The sequence below is a fragment of the Dama dama genome, chromosome 29, assembly GCF_033118175.1.
Source record: "Dama dama isolate Ldn47 chromosome 29, ASM3311817v1, whole genome shotgun sequence".
In the NCBI taxonomy this organism is placed as follows: domain Eukaryota; kingdom Metazoa; phylum Chordata; class Mammalia; order Artiodactyla; family Cervidae; genus Dama; species Dama dama.
The window spans coordinates 17,973,044-17,992,971 of record NC_083709.1 but is presented as its reverse complement, the minus strand read 5'-3'; the positions used below and the strand labels follow the sequence as shown (position 1 = coordinate 17,992,971).

Here is a 19,928-nt window from a genome sequence, read left to right as displayed (position 1 = left end):
CAGCTCTGACCTCTCATTTTGTTCAAGGTCACAGAGCTAGGATGAGAATTCTTTCCAGTAAAAATGTAACTGCTTTGTTTACATGAGGACACCTCATTCGATTGATGGTCCTCATTGGAACAAATCAATCTAGCTTATTATACCCTGTCTTGCAGATCTTAAGGACGTTACACATGCTTTCCTGAAGCTTCACAGCACCCTGAATGGGGCAGCTGGTGCTTCTACTTTTCAGGAAAGGGGATAAAGAAAAAGGAAGTCATAAGGCTTGTCAAAGTTGGAGCGGAGGAGCTACACAGCTCTCTTGGGTTCTCTGATGTGACAAGGACAAGCCAGCATGCTTGTGGAGCACATGGACACACGTGTGGAGCATGTGGACACCCTGGGGCACCCGTCCTCATGGGAGGACCCCCGCCTGTGGAAGCTGACCACATCTCTCAGGTCTCATCAACAGAACCTCTAAGACACAGTGGCCCTGAGGCCCCTGCTGCAAAGATATTTCACTCATCAGAATCCACTGATTTTTCCAGAATCCAGGGGCTTACGTTCCTTGTTTTAAGGTTCCCCAATTTGTCCCAGAACTGTGCCTCCCCAAGGCCCCTTAGATGGATGGAAGGTGAGTGACCAGTGAAAGGACAGTGAGCAGAGCTAGGGGACTCACATTCTGGCCCAGATGTGACCCTCTGAGAGATGGCTACACCCCAGGCCTACACGTAGAACATCCCAGAAGTGCCCACAGAGTCCTCTCCCAGTCTTGGGTGATCCCCCGCCTTCCTCGCTCATGGTTTGTATAACAGGGGGACCTTCCTTGTCACCCCCACCCTAATCCCATGTCCCTCCAGTTCAAGAGAAGGCAGGCCTGAGAGGACCTGGAGGAAATCCAGGCTGCATCGGGGCCTCTACATGGTCTCATGATGAAGAGGGGAAGAGCATGACCACCAGCCTCCAGGGGGAGGACCACTTGAGGAAAAGTCCCGTTAATTTCTGCAGATGACATTAAGTGTACATGGATTGAAACTGAGCAGGAGGGATTTAGGCGAGGTACAAGAAGGTACAAGATAGAACTTTTTAAAAACTTTTTGGCCGCACTGTGCAGCATACGGGATCTTGTTCCCTGTCCAGAGATCAAATCTGCACCTCCTGGAGTGGAAGCTCAGAGTCTTAACAAGTCAAGGATCTTCCTGGATCGCCAAGGAAGTCCTGAGAAAGAACTTTTGATGATGGAACTCATTAGACTCTCTTAAGAGAGAAAAACCCCTTTCTGTAGAGGACTCAAATCAATTAGAAACCCGTCTGAAGAAGAATGGCTAAGACTCAGTCCTCAGTATAGACAAGGGAGTGGACTGAATGACCCAGACTGTCTCTGTCAATCCCAGCTCAGGGCCAGACAAGGAAACAGAGGGTTCCTCTCTACAAGCCCCTCTCCAGCATCGTGAGGTCTATTACACAATCCGTCTCAGTGTGATAAACTGACTAACACATAGCTCCAGGCTCTTTAAACTAGTACCAGCCTCCAGGTCTAAAAGAAATAAAATTTGTTTAAAGAGATGTGAAGGAGACAACAGCTATTCTGTACGTGTGTATAAAAGCTTTACAATTTCTCACGAGCCCAGAAATTCACTAACTATCTGTCCCAGATGAGAGAAGAGGTCCAGACATTAGCCCAAGTTCCAATCAAAATCCAGGGATGTGGGGAGGTCACTCCTGCCCTAGTTCCCAGGTCTTTCCAGACCCTCTCCTGCTCCCCGGAGCTCTGAGTGCCCTCTGAATGCAGCCAGCTGCCCTGTGCCCTGGGGGACTCTGAGGACCAGTTCGGTTCCCACACTGACTGGCAGGGGAAGCCTGTCTTCCGTAGAGTAAACTGATGATGCTTCAGGAAGGGTGTGCTGTCTACCGTGGTGACTGAGGAATGGAATACCTCCAGTGCGTCAGTAAAGCCAGTGGCAAGCTCATAACTGGTCCTTAGGAAGACGAGCTGCCGTGACAGGGGAAAGCCACTGAGCATGAGCAGATTGGAACCAAGTGTAGACTGTCTTCAGGAGCCTTCCTTCTTCCTGGTAGGAAAGAGTTCATTCTGGGGATTGATTGCATGGAGTCATTTTGTGCCTCGATGAAAAGCTGTAAACTTACTCATAGCTTAGACCTGCGATACCCGACTGTGAATGCAGCCAAAGGCAGAAACAAGTAAATGTTCACTGCCGTGCTATTTATAATGGCAAAAAATGAAAATGGAACAACTTAGTTATTTAGTACCAAGTAAATTAAGCCACAGTCCTGCACTGAAGTACTGTGTCGTCATCAAAAGTGATAAACATGCAGACAGCTATCAATGTGGCACAATTTCTATAATAAGATGTTGGAAGGATAAAACCAAATACCAATGGTATCTATATCTCGAACGCATGGGGAGTTGAGTATACAAAAATGAACCAGTTATGTCAAGGTCATGGAGTGTGTAATTTTTCTTTTTTTCTAATATTTTTTTCATGTTGATTTTTCAACTGCCCTTTTCAACACTCTTAGCAGAAAAATAAAGCTTAAGGACATAAGAAAACATTTATTTAATATTAATGAATAAAAATGCCTATCATAAAACACATGTGTCTCTGGAGAGCTAGACAAACAAAACAGGGCTGGCATGAGTAAACAAATAAAAGCACTGATGTGTATAAAAAAATTACCAGTAACGTTGCTAAGTTGTTGACCATAGATGACTTAATTTTTTCCCTATGATGTTATTTTTTCCTAAGCTTTCTACAAAGACTATGTTTCTTCTGAAAATTAAAGTATCAGTAGATGATAGCTAGATAGATAATAAATGGCTAAGTGGGTGGATGAATGGGTAGAAAGATGATCAATGGGTAAGTGAAGTGGGTGGATGGGTTCAACGGATGGATAGATGATACGCAGATAAATATTTCGTTCCCTTCCTTCCTTCTTTCTGTCCAAATCCCTTTCACTAGGATGACATCAACAGCACAGGCTTTCCAAAAGAAAGGTAGGAAGTTACAAATGCTACAAATCATCTGCCCTCAGCTGTATTCTGGTACTCTAGGATGAGACGGGAGAGGAGATGCTTGGGTCCCCTGTGCCCACCTCCTGACGTTTACTCCTGTAACAGGGGAGGGTATCTGGCCACGGCTGCATCAGATTCTGTCTCAGAGCCCCGAGAACCGCACACACAAGGGTTCCAGGGTCTGGGTTTCCAGAGATGAGTGAGGAGATTAGGGACCCAGAAGATTTCAGGTCTTTAGCACCAGGACTCACTGCAACACCTACAGGACTTCTCAGATGTTTACCTTATTCATTTATTCATCCACTTACTTGTTGAGCAGCTACTATCTGCCCTGCTGGGGAAGACTCACACAAATGGATGACACCAACACCAGCTGTAAGTGCTAGATCCCATCAAGTCCTGCTGGAGCTCAGAGAGGAGAGTGACCCGCTTCCCCCCACCCCCGAGCCAGCACAAATGGGAGTGTCGGAGCTGGATTTGGACAGTGGGTCAGATGTCATCAGACAGGCCGTGAGAGTGAGGGTCTCCCTGGTCGGGGAATAGTGCTGGGACACGCACAAAAGCCTGGGGAAAGAAAGCATTTTCAGAGAACAATAGGCTTTCCGTGCCATGGGTACACTGTGGGGAAGGGGCAGGGGGTGGGGGCTGGCCATGTGAACACAGTACCAGGGCCCCTCCCCGGACCCATGAACCTCGCAGGGCCCCTGGGGACCCACCTCTGCACTCACCCTGTGTGCCATGGGCGACGCACAGGCACCGAAGTGTCTTAAGGAAGTGTGACGTGGTAACGCTCATGTTTTAGGAAAACAGCCCATAAAACGGGGCACACGCATCAATTCTCATCAGCCAAAGCCAGAAGTACGCGTGTCCTGGGAGGGGCAGGCAGGAGAGCTGGGTACCTGGGAGGGGCGGCTAAATCTCTAAAATACCCCTGGCTTCCGGGCATGACCGTTTCACTCACAGCTGAGCAAAAGTGAGAAAGCACCCTGTCGCCGGCCAGTTTCCTGCCCTCCCGAAGGCGGGGGACACCACCCTCGCCCCCACAGCGTGGCCAGAGTGAAACACGCCCCTCTGGCACCGTCCAGGGCCGGACGCCGACGCTGACACCCAGATACGACCAGTGGACGTTGCAGGACAAGCTCTCCTGCCAGCGGATGACACTGCAGGCGTTCACTGTCAGCTGGCCACGGTGGCGGGCCTAGGCAGCACGGAATTCGGGTGTCATCTAACGCTAGCCTTGTCATTTCCCCTTTGTTCATCCTTTTTCCCTGGGATGTGAGAGGTAAAAATGGGCCGGATGTAACCCCATGTCTGGTGAGTCTCTAGAAAAGGCATGAGCCTTCAAACTGGGAGACTGTCAATGCCAGCAAATGTATTTGAAGTGCTGAAAACCCAGCCTCCACCAGTTGAGTAGGGTGACCCCAGGGTGCCACCTCCCTCCCTGGGCCTCAGTGTTCCTGACTGTGCAATGGGGTGGAGTGATGACGGGCCCCATCTGGGGTTGGGAATGAGAAACAGACCATAAAACTTGCTGTAAAACTCCCTATATCTATAAAGTGCTATTAAAGTAATGACTAGAGATTACGATCCAATTTGCAGAAAGAACGTCTGCCCAATCAGACCCTCCCAAGACCTACTCCTTGGCCCAGAGGCCCTGGAAGAACACAGGGCTTCTATTGACATGAACAAGTTACAACAGCTTTCCCACAGAGAGGAGCCAGATGTAGTGAATGGCCTGGGGACTGAGGAATCATCACTTTTTTCCTGACACTGTTTGGCTGGGATTTTCATCCTAAACCCTAACAAGATATTACATCCTTTAATTACCCACCCTTGTGCTGCCCTGTCTTCTCTGCAACGTTCCAGGGAGCTTTGAGAACACATGATTCTTGTAAGACCACATCCCTAGATGCATAGATGCATAGAGGACAATCTAAGTAGTCTTCAAAAGATGATTTCAAAAAGAAGGGGAAAATGGAGTTTCCCCTTAAGGAAGCAAATACTTGGGCCCCACTTCCCATCCTGAGACAGCCTGAGAACCACTGCATTCCACCTTACAAGTGTGAAGTCATCCTTTCCGAGGAGAAAATTGTTTCACAACTAGGCTATGAATTTTCTTTTCTTTCAATATCAAGAAGAATGACACTGTTTCTAAGGTGTAAAATTAGGCTTTATCTCTTTACCATAATTAATAAAATCAACCAATCAACCACTCCAACAAGATAACTTTAAAAAAAAAAAAAAGATGATGAAGAGAACATTTTGACCAACACCAGAAGGAGAACTGGCATAAATATCTACGCCTCACTTGAAAACTTTTTCTTTCACCAAACTGTATTTCAAATGATAGAATGATCGTGGTACAAAAATGTTTATTTAAATTAAATATTTTAGGCAAACCAATATCTACAACCATTCCAAAGCATATATAGTTCCTACAGAAAATGGAACAGTTTAGCTTAATGTCTGTGATACTGTTTTATAAGATTATTAATACACATTCTGGACTGCACCAATCATATTGTCCATGGTTTACTATTTATTACCAAAAGTCACATACAGTAATAGCATAAAGATTAATCATATCTTATAAGTGATTTTACAAGAGAATTCCTTGGAAGCAAAAAAAAAAAAAAAAAAAAAGGATCTTTCAACAATACAAAATATAAGGTGAAAATAATAGGAGAATATATAAAAACACTTACATATTTCATACAGGCAATAAAATGCTGAAATCATAAGACAACTGTCTTTTATGTCTGATAGGTATGTTCCTTCAACGGAGATTTGGAGGAAGGATAGAAATGTTTTTGGGATGGGGTCAGGGCTCAGAAATATTTTCTGAATCACAGTGCATTTCTATTCTTTGGGAAGTAAGTATAATAAAGGGAAGTTGCTTTGATGTGTTGGCTGAAGATGTTACCTGAAGAACCAGAGGGCTGGTGAGGAGAACAAATTCCCATTTCTGCCATAGGAATCATGCCTGGGATTTTTAAGTCAAGGGATCTTTGAATCAGTAGCCAATTCAGGGGTGGAGAAAGAACAGAAAAGAAGAGAAAAAAGAAATTTCAGGAAAGGAAGATCACTTTGCATCTGCAGAAGGGAGAGCATGGTGAAATTTTGCTCAAGAAATCAGCACAATCAGATTGGAAGAAACTGATGCCACGGTGCTGAAACTCTTTCCAACTCCCTGCTCTTTGGTTCATTAGGAACGGAAGGCTGACAAGAAGTTGCCAAGGTCAGCAAACTGTATCTGATTCAGGCTGAGCATGAAGGTGTATATGTTGTGTGTGTCTCATACACACTGTAAATATTCAGGCATGTATTTTGTTTTGAAATGTATGAAAGTGAAAAGAAAGTGAAAGTCACTCAGTCAGGTCTGATTATACAGTCCATGGAATTCTCCAGGCCAGAAACTGGAGTGGGTAGCCTTTCCCTTCTCCAGGGGATCTTCCCAACCCAGGGATCGAACCCAGGTCTCCCACATTGCAGGTGGATTCTTTACCAGCTGAGCCACAAGGGAAGCCCCAAAAAACTGGAGGGGGTAGCCTATCCCTTATCCAGCAGATCTTCCTGACCCAGGAATCAAACCAGGGTCTCCTGCATTACAGGCAGATTCTTTACCAACTGAGCTATCAAAGAACTTATCTTAAAAAAAAAAAAGTATGTTTTTAAAAAAGCAGCTTGAATTCAATTTCATTGTCAGTGATGCAGTTAACCCCCGGCGTTAATTCCCCAAATCACGATGAGTGTTTTTTCTCAAACTCATAAAGGGTCCTTTTGGAAGACTAGGATCATTCATACTGGAAGATGGTGACCAAGGGCAGCAGCCTGGCGTCCTTGGGCAGTGCACGGAATCCTCACCAGGTTGCACGTGAATGAGTTCACTGAGGCCAGCTTCAGCTTCCTTTGGAGAGAATCCTAAATCAGAAAACCCTGGAGTGGAGGGTACCTAAGATACGGAGTCTGTCCCTCACTCCGCAGATGGGGGGGATGGGCTGGAAGGGGAGGCAAGGGGAGTCGGGTCTCCCCAGCCCCCGGAGGCAGAACTGGGATTGGACCGCCAGCGCCCCGAATCTTAGCCCAGGGCTCCCCTCACCTGGAAGACCAAACAAAGGTCAGGACGGCAGGACCCCTGCGGCTGTGTCAGAAGCGGCAGGGGTGCGAATGTTGCTGGGCTTTCCCAAATTTGTTTCCGGATTGAAGACTGAGAGGAGAGGTCAGTGAAAACTCTACCGGGAAATAGCGTCCTCAGCAACGACCGCGCCTGATTCCCAGGGTGGAGCCAGTGGAAACTCCTTTGAAGGAATACACTCCGAACGCCGGCCGCAGGCGGGCGGGGCGGAGGGGCAGGGGCGGGGGGCGGGGCCCCGGACCCGCAGAGCCGGTCGGCGGGCGGCGGGTGGAAGTGCGCGCCCACCCCGGGGCGCTGCGCTCGGCGCGGGAGGGCCCGGCGGCGGCGAGGCCGGGCCGGACGGGCCGCCCGGGCTCTAGGACACGCTGTAGCTGTTGTAGTACGTGGCCGTGGCGTCAGCCAGCACGGAAATGAGGCTGGTCTCTGTGGGGCCCGTCGGTGTCACCTCGGAGACCGCCGCGCCCTGCCCGCTGAGGGCCCCGGCGGCAGAGTCTGGGTGGCCGGGAGTGTTCAAGTACTGGTCGAATTCATTGCGATCCATGTCCCCCAGGAGTTCCACCTGGCTCAGCTGATCCAGGGCGTCGAAGCCGGGATGCTCGGGAGGCGGGGAGAGCTGGCCCAGGTGGGCGTGCAGGTTGGAGTGGAGAGGCGGGTAGGCGGCCTGGGAGTAATAGGCTGGAGACGCGGGACAGCCAGGCACGGTGGACATCATGGAGACGCCCGAGGACTGACCGAGGGTCAGGGAGCCCAGGGGGTGGCCGCAGTGGAGGGGGTTGGGGGCGTACTCCGGGGAGTAGGGGGGCCCGGGCAGGTGGGCGATGCGGCGGGAGTGCGCATGGTCCTCCTGGCATGGGGAGGAGAAGAAGGTCTGCTCCGGCTCCAGCACGTCCAAGGGTGACATCTCCGGCGGGGTGGGCAGCCCGTAGGGGTACGCGTCCACGCTGCCCGGGGTGCCGCCGCCTCCGCTGCTGCCGCCGGCTGGGCCGTCGTGGAAGCAGCCCCGCAGGCCGGGCAGCGCGGAGCCCGGGGAGTACTCACCCCGGTCCTCCTTCTCCCCCGGCGCCCCCCGGCCGCCGCCCCGCTTCTCGGGCAGGGAGTTCTGGTCGCGGGAGAGCGAGCTGAGCAGGAAGCCTGGGTCCACGCGCTTGCACAGGCGCTTGGCCTGCTTCTTCCTGCGCGGCCGGTACTTGTAGTTGGGGTAGTCCTGCATGTGCTGGAGTCGCAGCCGCTCCGCTTCGTCCACGTAGGGCCTCTTCTGGGACAGCGTCAGCGCCTTCCACGACTTTCCTGCTCACACAAGTCAGACAAGGCCGCCGTCAGTCTCTGCGCGGCTCGGGGCGCCCCCGTGCAACTGTCTCTGGGGCTGCCGAGCATCGCACAGGCTTGCTGCCTCGGGTCCCCTGTCCCTCCCCCCACCCCAGTGCCCCCTCTTCACACAAGGCGCCCCACACTCCTCGCACCCTCAGCCCACATCCTGCACGCGCAGTAAGGCCAAACCAACCTCTCCCACTTGCATGCTCCAAGGCATTCATGCAAAAGACAAACACACAAACACAATCATGGCACCTCTCCTATCAAAGCCACCAGACAACACGAATGTGTAAACAGTGTGAGATTCTCAGTGAAGGGTCCACCTAACCCAATGTCACCCACAGGACAAAAATATGTAGACCACAACATTGATTTGGGCTCCCTTTACCCTCAGAGGGTCAGCTCTTATCATTTGTGCATCCTAATGAAAACTCTGCCTTCCTGGGTTATCGCTGCCCTTCGGGAAGTGACACTATATTATTTATTTGTGGCATACGTCTATCACAGGTTTTCTTGTGAGGGAACTCAGGATCAGTCAGCAGCTTCACAGATGGAGGTAAATTACAAGATGTAAACTACAGGGTCTCACTTATGGCAACAGAGGATTAGCCCTTACATTTGAAGGTCAAACAAAAATCTTCATGCCACAAACACACACACACACACACACACACACACACACACACAAGCTATGGCTTCTAACTGTCTACTGTGCCCATGGCAGAGGGCACCTTATCAGCCAGACTCTCTATACAGAAGTAAACCCCTTACCTTCCCCGGATCTTTGTTTTCCCCGCAGTAAACCAAAACTCTCGTCTGAAGAAGCATCTCACAATTGTGTCCCACTGGTGCACAAATGCTGCTCTCATGTGTATTTTCTGTTCATCCTTTTCACTTGTGTGTAATTGCGTAGATTACTTTAGTGTCTCTTTCTTTCTTAAAGCACATTGCCCATCCCGCTGCAGGTTTTCTAAAGGTCACTTCTGGACACCTTAGATGGTTACCTCCTAGGGTAGGCTTGGGAACTTAAGTTCCCCTATGACTCTACTGTACCCTGAAGTCTGAGACAAACTAGCCCAGAGGGCAGCCCCCTGCCCCAAACCTTGGAAGGAAAGGGGCCGCATCTCCCACCCAGAGCACTCGGCACAGGGCCAAGTCCAGAGCTATGTGCGTGGCTGCCCTTCATGGGGGTGCTGGCTGGCACTGGGTGTCAGATATACTGAGGAGGCTGGAGGAAGGTGATCATCCAGTACCATTTGGATGAAAGTATATAACACTATTCCAGTGATGTTGTCAATTAATACAATTAGCTCTCAGTTGAAAAGACAACTTTAAAAGTGTCAGGAACTCCAATTTTAGTATATGTGCCGCCAAAGCGAGCACTGTCAGGAACTCCAGATTTGGAGTTGGCCATTAGTTTCCAGCCTGTGGTTAAGGCCACAAGTTGTGGCAAGAGGCCCAAGACCCAGACACACCCACACCCTGACTGTGGACTGAATGTAAAATGTGACTCAAAGTTTCTGAGTGTACCAAGATATTGTAGTATTCATAAAATATAGGTTCATTTTTAAAACCACTAAATGTATAACTGTCTTTACCTGCTTTCTCATTCATAACATACATGAGTGCTACTGTGTGATGTTTTTAGAGTCAAAGACTGGAGAGCTAATAGTCAAAAAAGTCTGGGCTCTCGCATTCAGCCTTTTCCCTTTCCTAAGTCAGAAAGGAAAGGGCTGGGCAAGATCATGGGCTTGGGATGGAAATAGATCATCCTGCTGCCCCCTCCCCTTCAGCAGGTGTAGAAAATCCACATTTTTCAAAGCAACACTAGGTCAGTTTCCTTTGCCTAGTGCCAGGGGCTGTGTGGTTAAGCAGGAAGGAATCCATATCTTTCCTGCAAAATGCACTGTAACCTCTAGAAGCCTAAGTGCCAACTGCCAATAGGAACCAGCTTACAGGAGGCATTTGTTACCCAAGTCCCTTTGCCTGTCCTTTCCCTGGGAGCAGGCAGCCCCAATCCTGCAAGGCTCTCCAACCTGAGTTCTCCCACCCTTGGCTGGGCCTGCTCTATCCTCCTCACAGGAGCTGTGCTTGGGTAACAGGCATAGCACCTGGGTCACACCAAAAAAATACGTTTAGGAGCTCACCAAAAAAAAAGTATTTTCATTGCTTTAGAAATCTCAAGAAAAATATAAACTTTCTGCTTGAAGAAACTGTTTTATTATTGTATATCTTAATATATTTTTCTTTATGCCAACACAGTATAAAGTATGATTTTTAAGTATTTTTTTATCTGGGACAGGGCTCGCTAAGACACACTGGCTCACTAACTCGTCCTGGGAACAGCTAGCCAAGGGGCTGGGCAGAGGGTGGGAGGCTCTTTGAAACCAGCACTCTATCAGCTGCTTTGAAAGGGCACTCAAACTCCAAGAGGACCCTTTCTGCCAGAGGGCCTGTGGCTTTAGACAGCACAAAGAGGGGTGTCAGGCCTCATTCCACCGATCTGGGGAAGGAGCCCCAAGCTCCAGCGGAAAAAGGAAAAAGAAAAGGCTCCAAGCTGGTCCGGGTGGGGTTGCTGGGGGCAGGGCCAGCCTCAGGTGACCACACACTGTCCTTTTTCACAGGGCCTGGCGCCTGCTGGGCACACAAAGTGCTTTGAAAGATTCCCATCCGTCAAAATGAATAAAAACTACCACGAAGGGCAAAGAGGTTAGGCGTTGGCTGGAGCTGATATAGTGCCCAGCTTCTGACAGTGGAGAGAGAAGAAACCCCCGACCTCCAGAACATCCTTTCTCTATTGGCCTGACTTGTCCCCAGCCCAGCGTCTGGGCCTGGGTCCGCGGGGCAGCCCCAGGGAATCGGCCGGGTTCTGGGACATACCCGCACAGGCCGTCCTAAGCATCCGAATCAAATTTTCTACACTCCTGCGACTGAGAAAGAGGCTCGAATCAAGTCCATTTTGCTGTTGGTTTGATAATTAAGTTAAAGCAGGAATAGGCCACCGCAAGGTCTCTCTTCAGGAATATTCGTTAATGAGAGGTACGACCTCCTTCTGTGATTGTGCCCGTGGTGAAGTTCAGCGGATGATGGGTTTTCCTGTTGCCTTACACCGGACCTGTCCGTGCACGCGAGGATCTCCGAAGCCGGGTCCCCCGCACCAGGCCGCAGCTCAGACCAGCCCGTGCCCCAGGGCCCCTAACTCGGATCCCGTCCCTTCCAGTGGGCCTCCCCGGCCACCCCGGCGGGCAGTGCCGGTTCAGTCTGGGCCTGATCCACGCGTCCCTGCGCGGAATCCCAGTCCCCGCGCGCACACCCACGCTCGCCCAGATGCCCAACCTCGCGGGCACGGTGCGCGCCCCCGTGCGTCCCCCACGCCGAGTCTGTCCCACCCCCGCCCCGCGCGCCCTCACTGCACCCGCCCGGCCTCCAGCCCCCAGACCCCCGCCCGCCGACTTCGGGCCGCGCCCCGCCCGCTCACTCACCCAGCATCTTGCTGAGCTCGGCGTTGTGCAGGTCCGGGTTCTGCACCGCCAGACGTTTCCTCTCGTCCTTGGCCCACACCATGAAGGCGTTCATGGGCCGCCGGATACGGCTCTCCGAGCCCTTGTCCCCCGGCGGGCGGGGGGCGGCCGGCGGCGACAGCCCGTCCGACAGCTCGGCTTCCAGGGCCGGGCACTCGAGACCCTCGGGCCACGGGTAAGTTCCTAGCAGCGAGGCCATGGCCGCACGGGGGTCGCCTCGCTTCGCGTCGTCGGGCCGGCGCTGACCTGGCCCTCGCACCGGTTGCGGCGTCCAACTTGGCCGGCAGCCGCGGCCCGGCCCCTTATTTATCAGCTTCGAGAGGCCGCGTCCTCCAATGACTCTCGAAGGCGGCGCGGCCCCTCCCCCCTTCACGACGCGGGCCCCCTCCCAGCGTCCCGGGCCGCCGCGTCCCGGCTCGGACCTGCGGGGAGGAGAGGCGGGAGGCGGGCCGCTTCCCCAGCGTGTGCCCGCCCCCGGCCCGCCCCTCCGTCTCCCCGGTGGTTCCCGGGGATCAGTGCCCCGAAGCCCCGGGGCGCCCCTCCGCCCGCCAGCTCCCAGCGCAGGTGCCTCCGGCCGGGAGGCGGGAGCCGCCTGTGATCGCGGGGCCCGGGAGCGGGAGTCGGCCTCCAGCCCCTCGTCCGACTGGCTGCGGCCTCCCAGGGCCAGGTTCCGCCAGCTCCTCCCGTGCGTGGAATCCTACGGAGAATAGAAGCCAAACAGGTTTCTCTGGGAATGGCCGGGCACGAGTGAGTTTTGGCCATGACACCCGGCCTGTGAACTCTTCTTGATAGAACACACCTGTGCTTTTGTAAATGACCTGGGCGGCCACAATCTCGCCCCCCACCCCCAGCCAACTTGGGCAGGCAAAGAGACTGGAGGCGGGGCTGGATCCCGTTTCGGGTTCTCCGTGGCACCCACTGGAGGGTCCCCTCGACGCTCAGCAGCTCCCTGGCTCTTCAGAGAGCACGCCTTCGGCCTCAGTTCTCTCATTCACCCTGGCCTCTGATGTCTCTCTTTTTACACCTCTACCCCCACCCCACCCTGGTCTCTGGCGTCCCAGCCTCCAGTTCCCTCGCCTCCAGCCTTTCTCTCGCGAAATTCCCTTTTCCTGTCTTCTCTGTTCTTTGCCGACCATCAGTCCTGCTTCTCAGAGCAGAGTCCTTCTGTCCCTCCACCCCTGCCGTCTGACTATCCTAGGCTTTGGCACAAAGCGGGCTCCCGAGTTCCCCTCCTCCTCACACCACCCCCCTCACCCTAGACCAGATTGGGCCTGCGCTCCACTGGAAGGCTTGCGGGCTGGAAGCTCAGGGCCCTCTGTGGGGCACATAAAGCCCTGCTTAGAGGACAGCTCCTCATCCTGCTTCATCTTGTGAATAGGGCTGTTCCTCACTTGAGCACCAGCACACAGTAGGTGGTCAGGAAAGGCCGAATAAGTGGATGAATAAATGAGTGAGCAGATATGGCTTAGACACACGCTACTATATAAAACAGGGAAGTCGTGAGGAATCCGATCCTGGAATCCGATCCACAGAGTATTTACTGAGCAGCCATCGCCGTGCAGGGCTCCGCAGAGGTGACCCTGAAAGCACCGGCATTTTGAGAGGACCGTGGGATTGGGTCTGGAGGTAGGACCGGTCTTCAGTGCTGGGTTACCTAATGCATGACTCAGGGCTCTTCTCCCAGTCGGAAATGAGGAGGAGGATAAGACTGACCTCACAGGGCTGTGTGTGAAAGCTGAAACTCCATGCATACATGACGGTTGATGTTAATATAACTTCACATGCAGCCGGTAAATTCTAAGCCTGCACTTCAGGGTCCCTGCTTGCAGTGACTGACTTCACGGGTGCCTCTGTGGGCAACATACCCTCCGGAAGCAGAGCCAGGGCTAAGACCTGGTAAGCAGATGGAAAAATGCAACTTCTCAAGTCCCACCTTCAACCTACAGCGCCCCGGACTTTACATGTAGAGTAGATTGCCTACTTTTCCTCCCTCCTCCAGCCGGGACCCAGAGGCAGCACCCTAGGCTCTCCACCCCTTCGCTCTCGCGGGCCCCAGATGAACAGCAAAGGACGGGGAGCAGCCCTGGCTGGACAGTGGATGCCGGAGCGGAGAGAGCATCTTGGAAGCCGGGGTGGAGCGGGCGGAGCTGGCTGGCACCGGGGACCGGGAAGGAAGGGGGTGATTTGCGTAGTGAATGTGTCCGCGGTCTAGGTGGACTTCCCTATTTGGGGAAGCCTAGGCCGTTGCCCCTGTTGAACTCCTCTACCAGAAATCTCTCAACTAAAATCCCCAGACCGGAATGCTCCGGGAACCTCGGGGAGCTACGGCCGCGCCTGGCCGGGGGTGGCCCTAGCTGTGGAGAGAGAGACGGGATCCCCGCAGGTGTATTTGCGCGGCAGCCCCCCTGGAAGGACTCTACCCTTTCTAACCGCACTGCCTCTCCAGGACGGGACGATGGTCCGCAGGATCAGAAGCCTCTAGGAGACAGCGCCCCCTTGCCGGCCGCGGGCGTCCCCTTCCCCGCCTGCAGCCTCTCGCGCTCCCAGCGCGCGGTTCCGGAGCAGAGAGTGCCCGCATTCAAGCACCAGGTGAGGAAGATGCTCGGGCGCCGGGGAGCGCAGGGCTGTCCAGAAGGATTCCAAAGTCCGACAGCAGATGGAGGAAACGGCGAGGGCAGAGAAAATAGGTGTTGCGGTTGTTGTCTACAATAATTATTTCTGGCATTTCGTCCGGACAGAGCGCGCGAGCCTGGATTGTGCAGGACCTGGGCGTTAAACGACGCGTTGCCAACAGGGGCTCCGCTCCGAGCGCGTGAGCTGTGAGCACCCAGGAACTCGGGCTCTCTAGCTCTCTCCCTTTCTTTATTTCTTCATTGATTTGCATCTACGCATTGATTCACCTGGGCAACTTTATGCAAAAGCGCCCTGGTGCGGGCGGCGCTCAGGGTTGCTGGGTAGCTGTGACCCCAGCTGCCTCTCGGACCTTCAGTGCCTGAGCTCCGCATGGAGCTCAAGCGTTCCCAAAGCCCGGGGCTCAGAGGGCTGAGCGAGAGGGTCCAGGACTGGCGTGCCCCGTCCGAGGCATCCCCGATACTTGTCTGAGCAGCGCTGGGCCCGGGACCTGTCTGACCAGTTGTTGGCAGAGGTTCATCTGTGGAGATGGCGAGGTGCATTCAGGGCAACTATGCCAAGAAGGACTGAGATGTATAAGTCTGCGGTGCCGGGGCCTGCGGGCGCTTGGACCGCCTCGGGATGGGATGGGTGTTTCTGAAGCCTTGGAGAGTAGAGCTGAGGGCTTGCCATGTGACGATTCAGGGGGACAGTGGACCTGTCTGCTCACAGACTGAGCCTTACTCTTGCGGTGTATATTGTGCAAACTCTACCCTCTCTCAAATGACTTTTTTCCTTCTTCCCTTTTTCCTTTCCTCCTCCCCTGCTTCGCTGCTCACCTCCTTCCCTTCCTAGTCTCCCCCCTCTCCTCCTTCCCCTTTCTCCTACTTCCCCTCTCTCCTTCCTCCCCTCTCCTCTCCCATCTCCCCTCCCTCTCATCTTCCTTTAGGTTTGTTGTAGTTCACTGAACAGCATTTACAGGAACACAGGACTTGAAGTCAGAAATGGTTGCTTCAAGTTACTAGTGGTGTGATGATAGTTCATTCACCCGATCTCAGCCTCAATTTCTTCGCCAGTGAAATGGGGATAATACAGGATATCCTGACATAGTGTTTTTGAAAGAACCTCAGGCATCCGGTCCCATCACTTCATGGCAGATAGATGGGGAAACAGTGGAAACAGTGGCTGGCTTAGTTTTTCTGGGCTCCAAAATCACTGCAGATGGTGACTGCAGCCATGAAATTAAAAGATGCTTACTCCTTGGAAGGAAAGTTATGACCAACCTAGACAGCATATTAAAAAGCAGAGACATTCCTTTGCCAACAGAGGTTCATCTAGTCAAGGCTATGGTTTTACCAGTAGTCATGTATGGATGTGAGAGTTGGACCATAAAGAAAGCTGAGCACCAAAGAATTGATGCTTTTGAACTGTGGTGTTGGAGAAGACTCTTGAGAGTCCCTTGGACTGCAAGGAGATCCAACCAGTCCATCCTAAAGGAGATCAGTCCTGAGTGTTCATTGGAAGGACTGATGTTGAAGCTGAAACTCCAATACTTTGGCCACCTGATGCGAAGAGCTGAATCATTTGAAAAGACCCTGATGCTGGGCAAGATTGAGGGCAGGAGGAGAAGAGGACAACAGAAGATGAGATGATTGGATGGCATCACTGACTCGATGGACATGGGTTTGAGTGGACTCTGGGAGTTGGTGATGGACAGGGAGGCCTGGCGTGCTGTGGCTCACGGGGTCGCAAAGAGTCGGACATGACTAAGAGACTGAACTGAACATGCACCTTAAATAACTGTGAAATGTTATATAATAATGAATGGATGGAACCTTAAATATAAAATTAATAGGGTTCAGCCCACAAAACTTTCCCCTCGAGGAGCTTCCCTGAATTCTATTCCCAACTGAAGAGTTCTGGTGATTCTAGAAGGAGAGAGAAGGGAGGCGGGCACACATCTCTGCCTTGAGGCAGCAGGCCTGGCTCCTGACCCTGGACTCTGCCCAGGAGCACGTGCTGGCTGGCCATGCTGAGCTGGGGCTGCCGTGGCCCCCAGCCCTCCCCGCTGTGGTTTTGTGCATGTGTCTTACTGGGGCTTTCTGTCCCTCACACAGGCTGGAGGTTGAAGTCATCATCACCAGGATGGTCATCTTTGCTCACACTGATTTATCTGGACTCCACTGACCGCCCTTGCAAAGGTCATTCCCAGGTTGTCCTTGCCTCCATACAACCCTCTGTGAATTAGGCAGCCCAGACGGTAGTATTAATTCCCAGATAAGGCAGGTGGCAGAGCAGAGACCTGAACACACATCTCTCATCCTCGGGTCTCTGCTCCTCAGTTCTGGGGCTTCCCTGTATCGGCTTCTGACTCAGATCAGAGCCCCACAGCAGACAGAGTGCTTCTAACGAGCACAGATGGTTAGTGCCAGTCCTGATGCTTCTAATCAGAGCGTAAGTGCTTCTAACCCCTGCTTGTCTACCCTCTCCACATGTATCGCTCAAGTTCCACTGGACCTTTCCTCCTCCAAAGGGCACTTGAAGTTCAAGGTAAGGCAAAAAGCAAATGGGTAAACCCTGTTGCCTACAGGGAAGGTGCATGCTGGAGAGGCGGGAGACCTGGTCCAGGCCTGCTGGCTGCCTTCTCCTTCCTCCTCGCCCCCTCCGCAGGCCTGACTTCCCTCTCAGAAACAGAGTTCCCCTCTTTCAGCCAAAAGAAATCTCCTCACAGTCAGAAGTTTAGGAGAAATGCATCATGTTCTTGGATTTAGAATAATTTGGGGGGATTAAACCAGACAGCAGAGATGTATGATAGACATGGAGGACCACCTCAGTGGACACAAGGACAGCTGGACAGAGTCCCACAGCATCCTAGATGTGACAGCTGCTCTACAGGGCACCTGGGGGAGGTGGGAATAGGATTTTCAGATGACACTGCTCCTGAGTGCGGGTAGTGGAGGTGCCTGGTAACATCAAAACCCTTGATGTTTGGATTTGAGAGTAACAAAACACTGGGGTAGAGAAACTTGGGGTTTCCCAGATCAGACTCTCTGGTTACTACAGAATGCCCCCTCTACATGTGTGTGTTTATGTCTGATCAGTCACGTCTCTCAGCGAATGGGGGACAGATCCTGACTTAGAGCTGCAAGTCCAGTCCCATCTGTGCACATCTGAGTGAGTCTCTCAGCCAGCAAACAGGGTAGGCAGCCTCGGAGGCCCAGGGAAGCGCTGAGGGGCTTGCCTGTGCTGTGTGCATGCCCAAGACAGCGCCCAGGTAAGCGGTGCTCATCCCGGGATCTGTGTCTGCCCCCTCCCTAGCACTGAGGGCCAGGAGAGTTCCATGTCAAGAACAGACGTTTTCTACATTAATTTTCTCCTGCTCCACTCTGAACAATGATCAGATTTCCTTCTGTAGGGAAGCATGCATGTAGAATGACTGCACTGAAATGATCTTTTTTTTTTTTTTTTAATGTTTATTTATTTATGTGTGTGTGTGTGTGGTTGGTTGTACTGGGTCTACATTGCAGCAAGCAGGGACCTTTAGTTGCAGCAGGCGAACTCTTAGCTGTGTCACTTGGGATCTAGTTCTCTGACCAGGGATCGACTCCGGGCCTGCTGCATTGGGAGCGTGGAGTCTTAGCAACTGGACCGCCAGGGAAAGTCCCTGAAATGATCTTTAATTGGTCAGAAGCTAAACTCTCAGACAAATTTAAATGGAAAACCAGCAAATGGCAAGAAAAACTAACAACTGGTTCAAGGAGGTATGTTTCTGTCTCTTCAATCCTATTGCCTCTTCTTTTCAAATATCTCAGAGGAAGAAGAGAGACTGACTAGGAATCACCTATAATTAATACAAAATGGGAAATATGTCTTTTCTGAGCCTATGTGTACACGTGTCAGGATAATGAGTGACATGATGAGGCAGGACTGATAGCGATCTCATCACGGGCCACTCTGTCATCAGTCAGCAATTCTGGTGTGAGAAACCAAGGATACTTCTTATTTGTTTGGCTCTGTGTGATTGCTTTAATGGGTGGGTTTCAAGCTACCATTATTTTGTGTTTGGTTTTTTAATCAGATGCTCGCTGAGGTTCAGTGTACCCACGGAGAAGTGCACAGACGTGCGTGCTGGCAGAGATTTCCCAGGGGACCACACCCGCGTTAAGCAGTGCTCACATCATGTGACAGAATGCTGCTGCCACCGCCACCAACTTTGAAATTCCTTTAGGGCAGGGACTGGGTGTCATTCTGTAATACTGTATCATAAAAAAATCAATTAATCCAATTTATACAAGACAGGAGAAGAGGAAAAAAGAAACAAACAAACAAAAAACATATGGGACAAAGTAGAAAACACAATAGGGTGTTAGATTAAAACCCAACCATATCAACGATTACATTAAGCATTTATGACCTAGCTACTCCATTTAAAAGGCAGCAATTGTCAGATCGGATAAAAAGAAGCAAGACTCAACTGCATGGTGACTGTAAAGAAATCCACTTTAAACACGAAGACACAGATGAATTAAAAGTAAAAGAATGGGAATTCTGGTTTCTAGTTTGCCATGCAAGGGGCTTAGAAGTTATCAGTCACATTTGTGTTGTTCACTCAAGTTATGTGCAACTGTTTGCAACCCCATGGACTGCAGCGTGCCAGGCTTACCTGTCCTTCAGTGTCTCCCGGAGTTTGCTCAAATTCATGTCCACTGAGTCAGTAATGCCATCCAACCATCTGATCCTCCGCTGCCCTCTTCTTTTGCCTTCAATCTTTTCCAGCATCAGGGTCTTTTTCAGTGAGTTAGCTCTCTGTATCAGGTGGCCAAAGTCCTTCCAATGAGTATTCAGGGCTGATTTCCTTTAGAATTGACTGGTTTGATCTCCTTGCAGTCCAAGGGACTCTCAAGAGTCTTCTCCAACACCACAGTTCAAAAGCCTCAATTCTTTGGCACTCAGCTTTCTTTATGGTCCAAGTCTTATATCTGTATGTGACTACTGGAAAAACCATAGCTTTGACTATATGGATCTTTATTGGCAAAGTGATGTCTCTGCTTTTTAATATGCTGTCTAGATTTGTCATAGCTTTTCTTCCAAGGAGCAAACATCTTTTAATTTCATGGCTACAGTCACCGTCTGCAGTGATTTTGGAGCCCAAGAGTATAAAATCAGTCACTGTTTCCACTTTTTCCCCTTCTATTTGCCATGAAGTGATGGGACCAGATGCCGTGATCTTAGTTTTTTGAATGTTGAGTTTTAAACCAGCCAAGTCACATTCTAACAACAAGAAAAAAAAGATGAACAAACCAAAAATCAACAATCTTCTTAGATCCATCAGAGAATT

The 19,928-nt window shown here is 51.5% G+C and overlaps 1 protein-coding gene across 1 annotated transcript; it reads right to left on the bottom strand.

The window, feature by feature from the left end:
• Positions 1–7,456: 7,456 nt before the first annotated feature.
• SOX7 (SRY-box transcription factor 7) lies at positions 7,457–12,242 on the bottom strand. The gene is made up of 2 exons (XM_061132356.1): positions 11,942–12,242; positions 7,457–8,435 (listed from the first exon to the last, which is right to left on the bottom strand). Exons 1-2 carry the CDS (start codon positions 12,177–12,179, stop codon positions 7,504–7,506), a joined length of 1,170 nt encoding a protein of 389 aa, XP_060988339.1. The 5' UTR covers positions 12,180–12,242; the 3' UTR covers positions 7,457–7,503.
• Positions 12,243–19,928: the final 7,686 nt, after the last annotated feature.

Bases quoted from the DNA above. Each gene is read 5' to 3' on its own strand.
- SOX7 (XM_061132356.1), bottom strand. From the start codon at position 12,179: ATGGCCTCGCTGCTAGGAACTTACCCGTGGCCCGAGGGTCTCGAGTGC. The intron at 8,436-11,941 runs GTGAGTGAGCGG...TTGTGTGAGCAG, and splicing joins CGAGCTCAGCAAGATGCTGG to GAAAGTCGTGGAAGGCGCTG.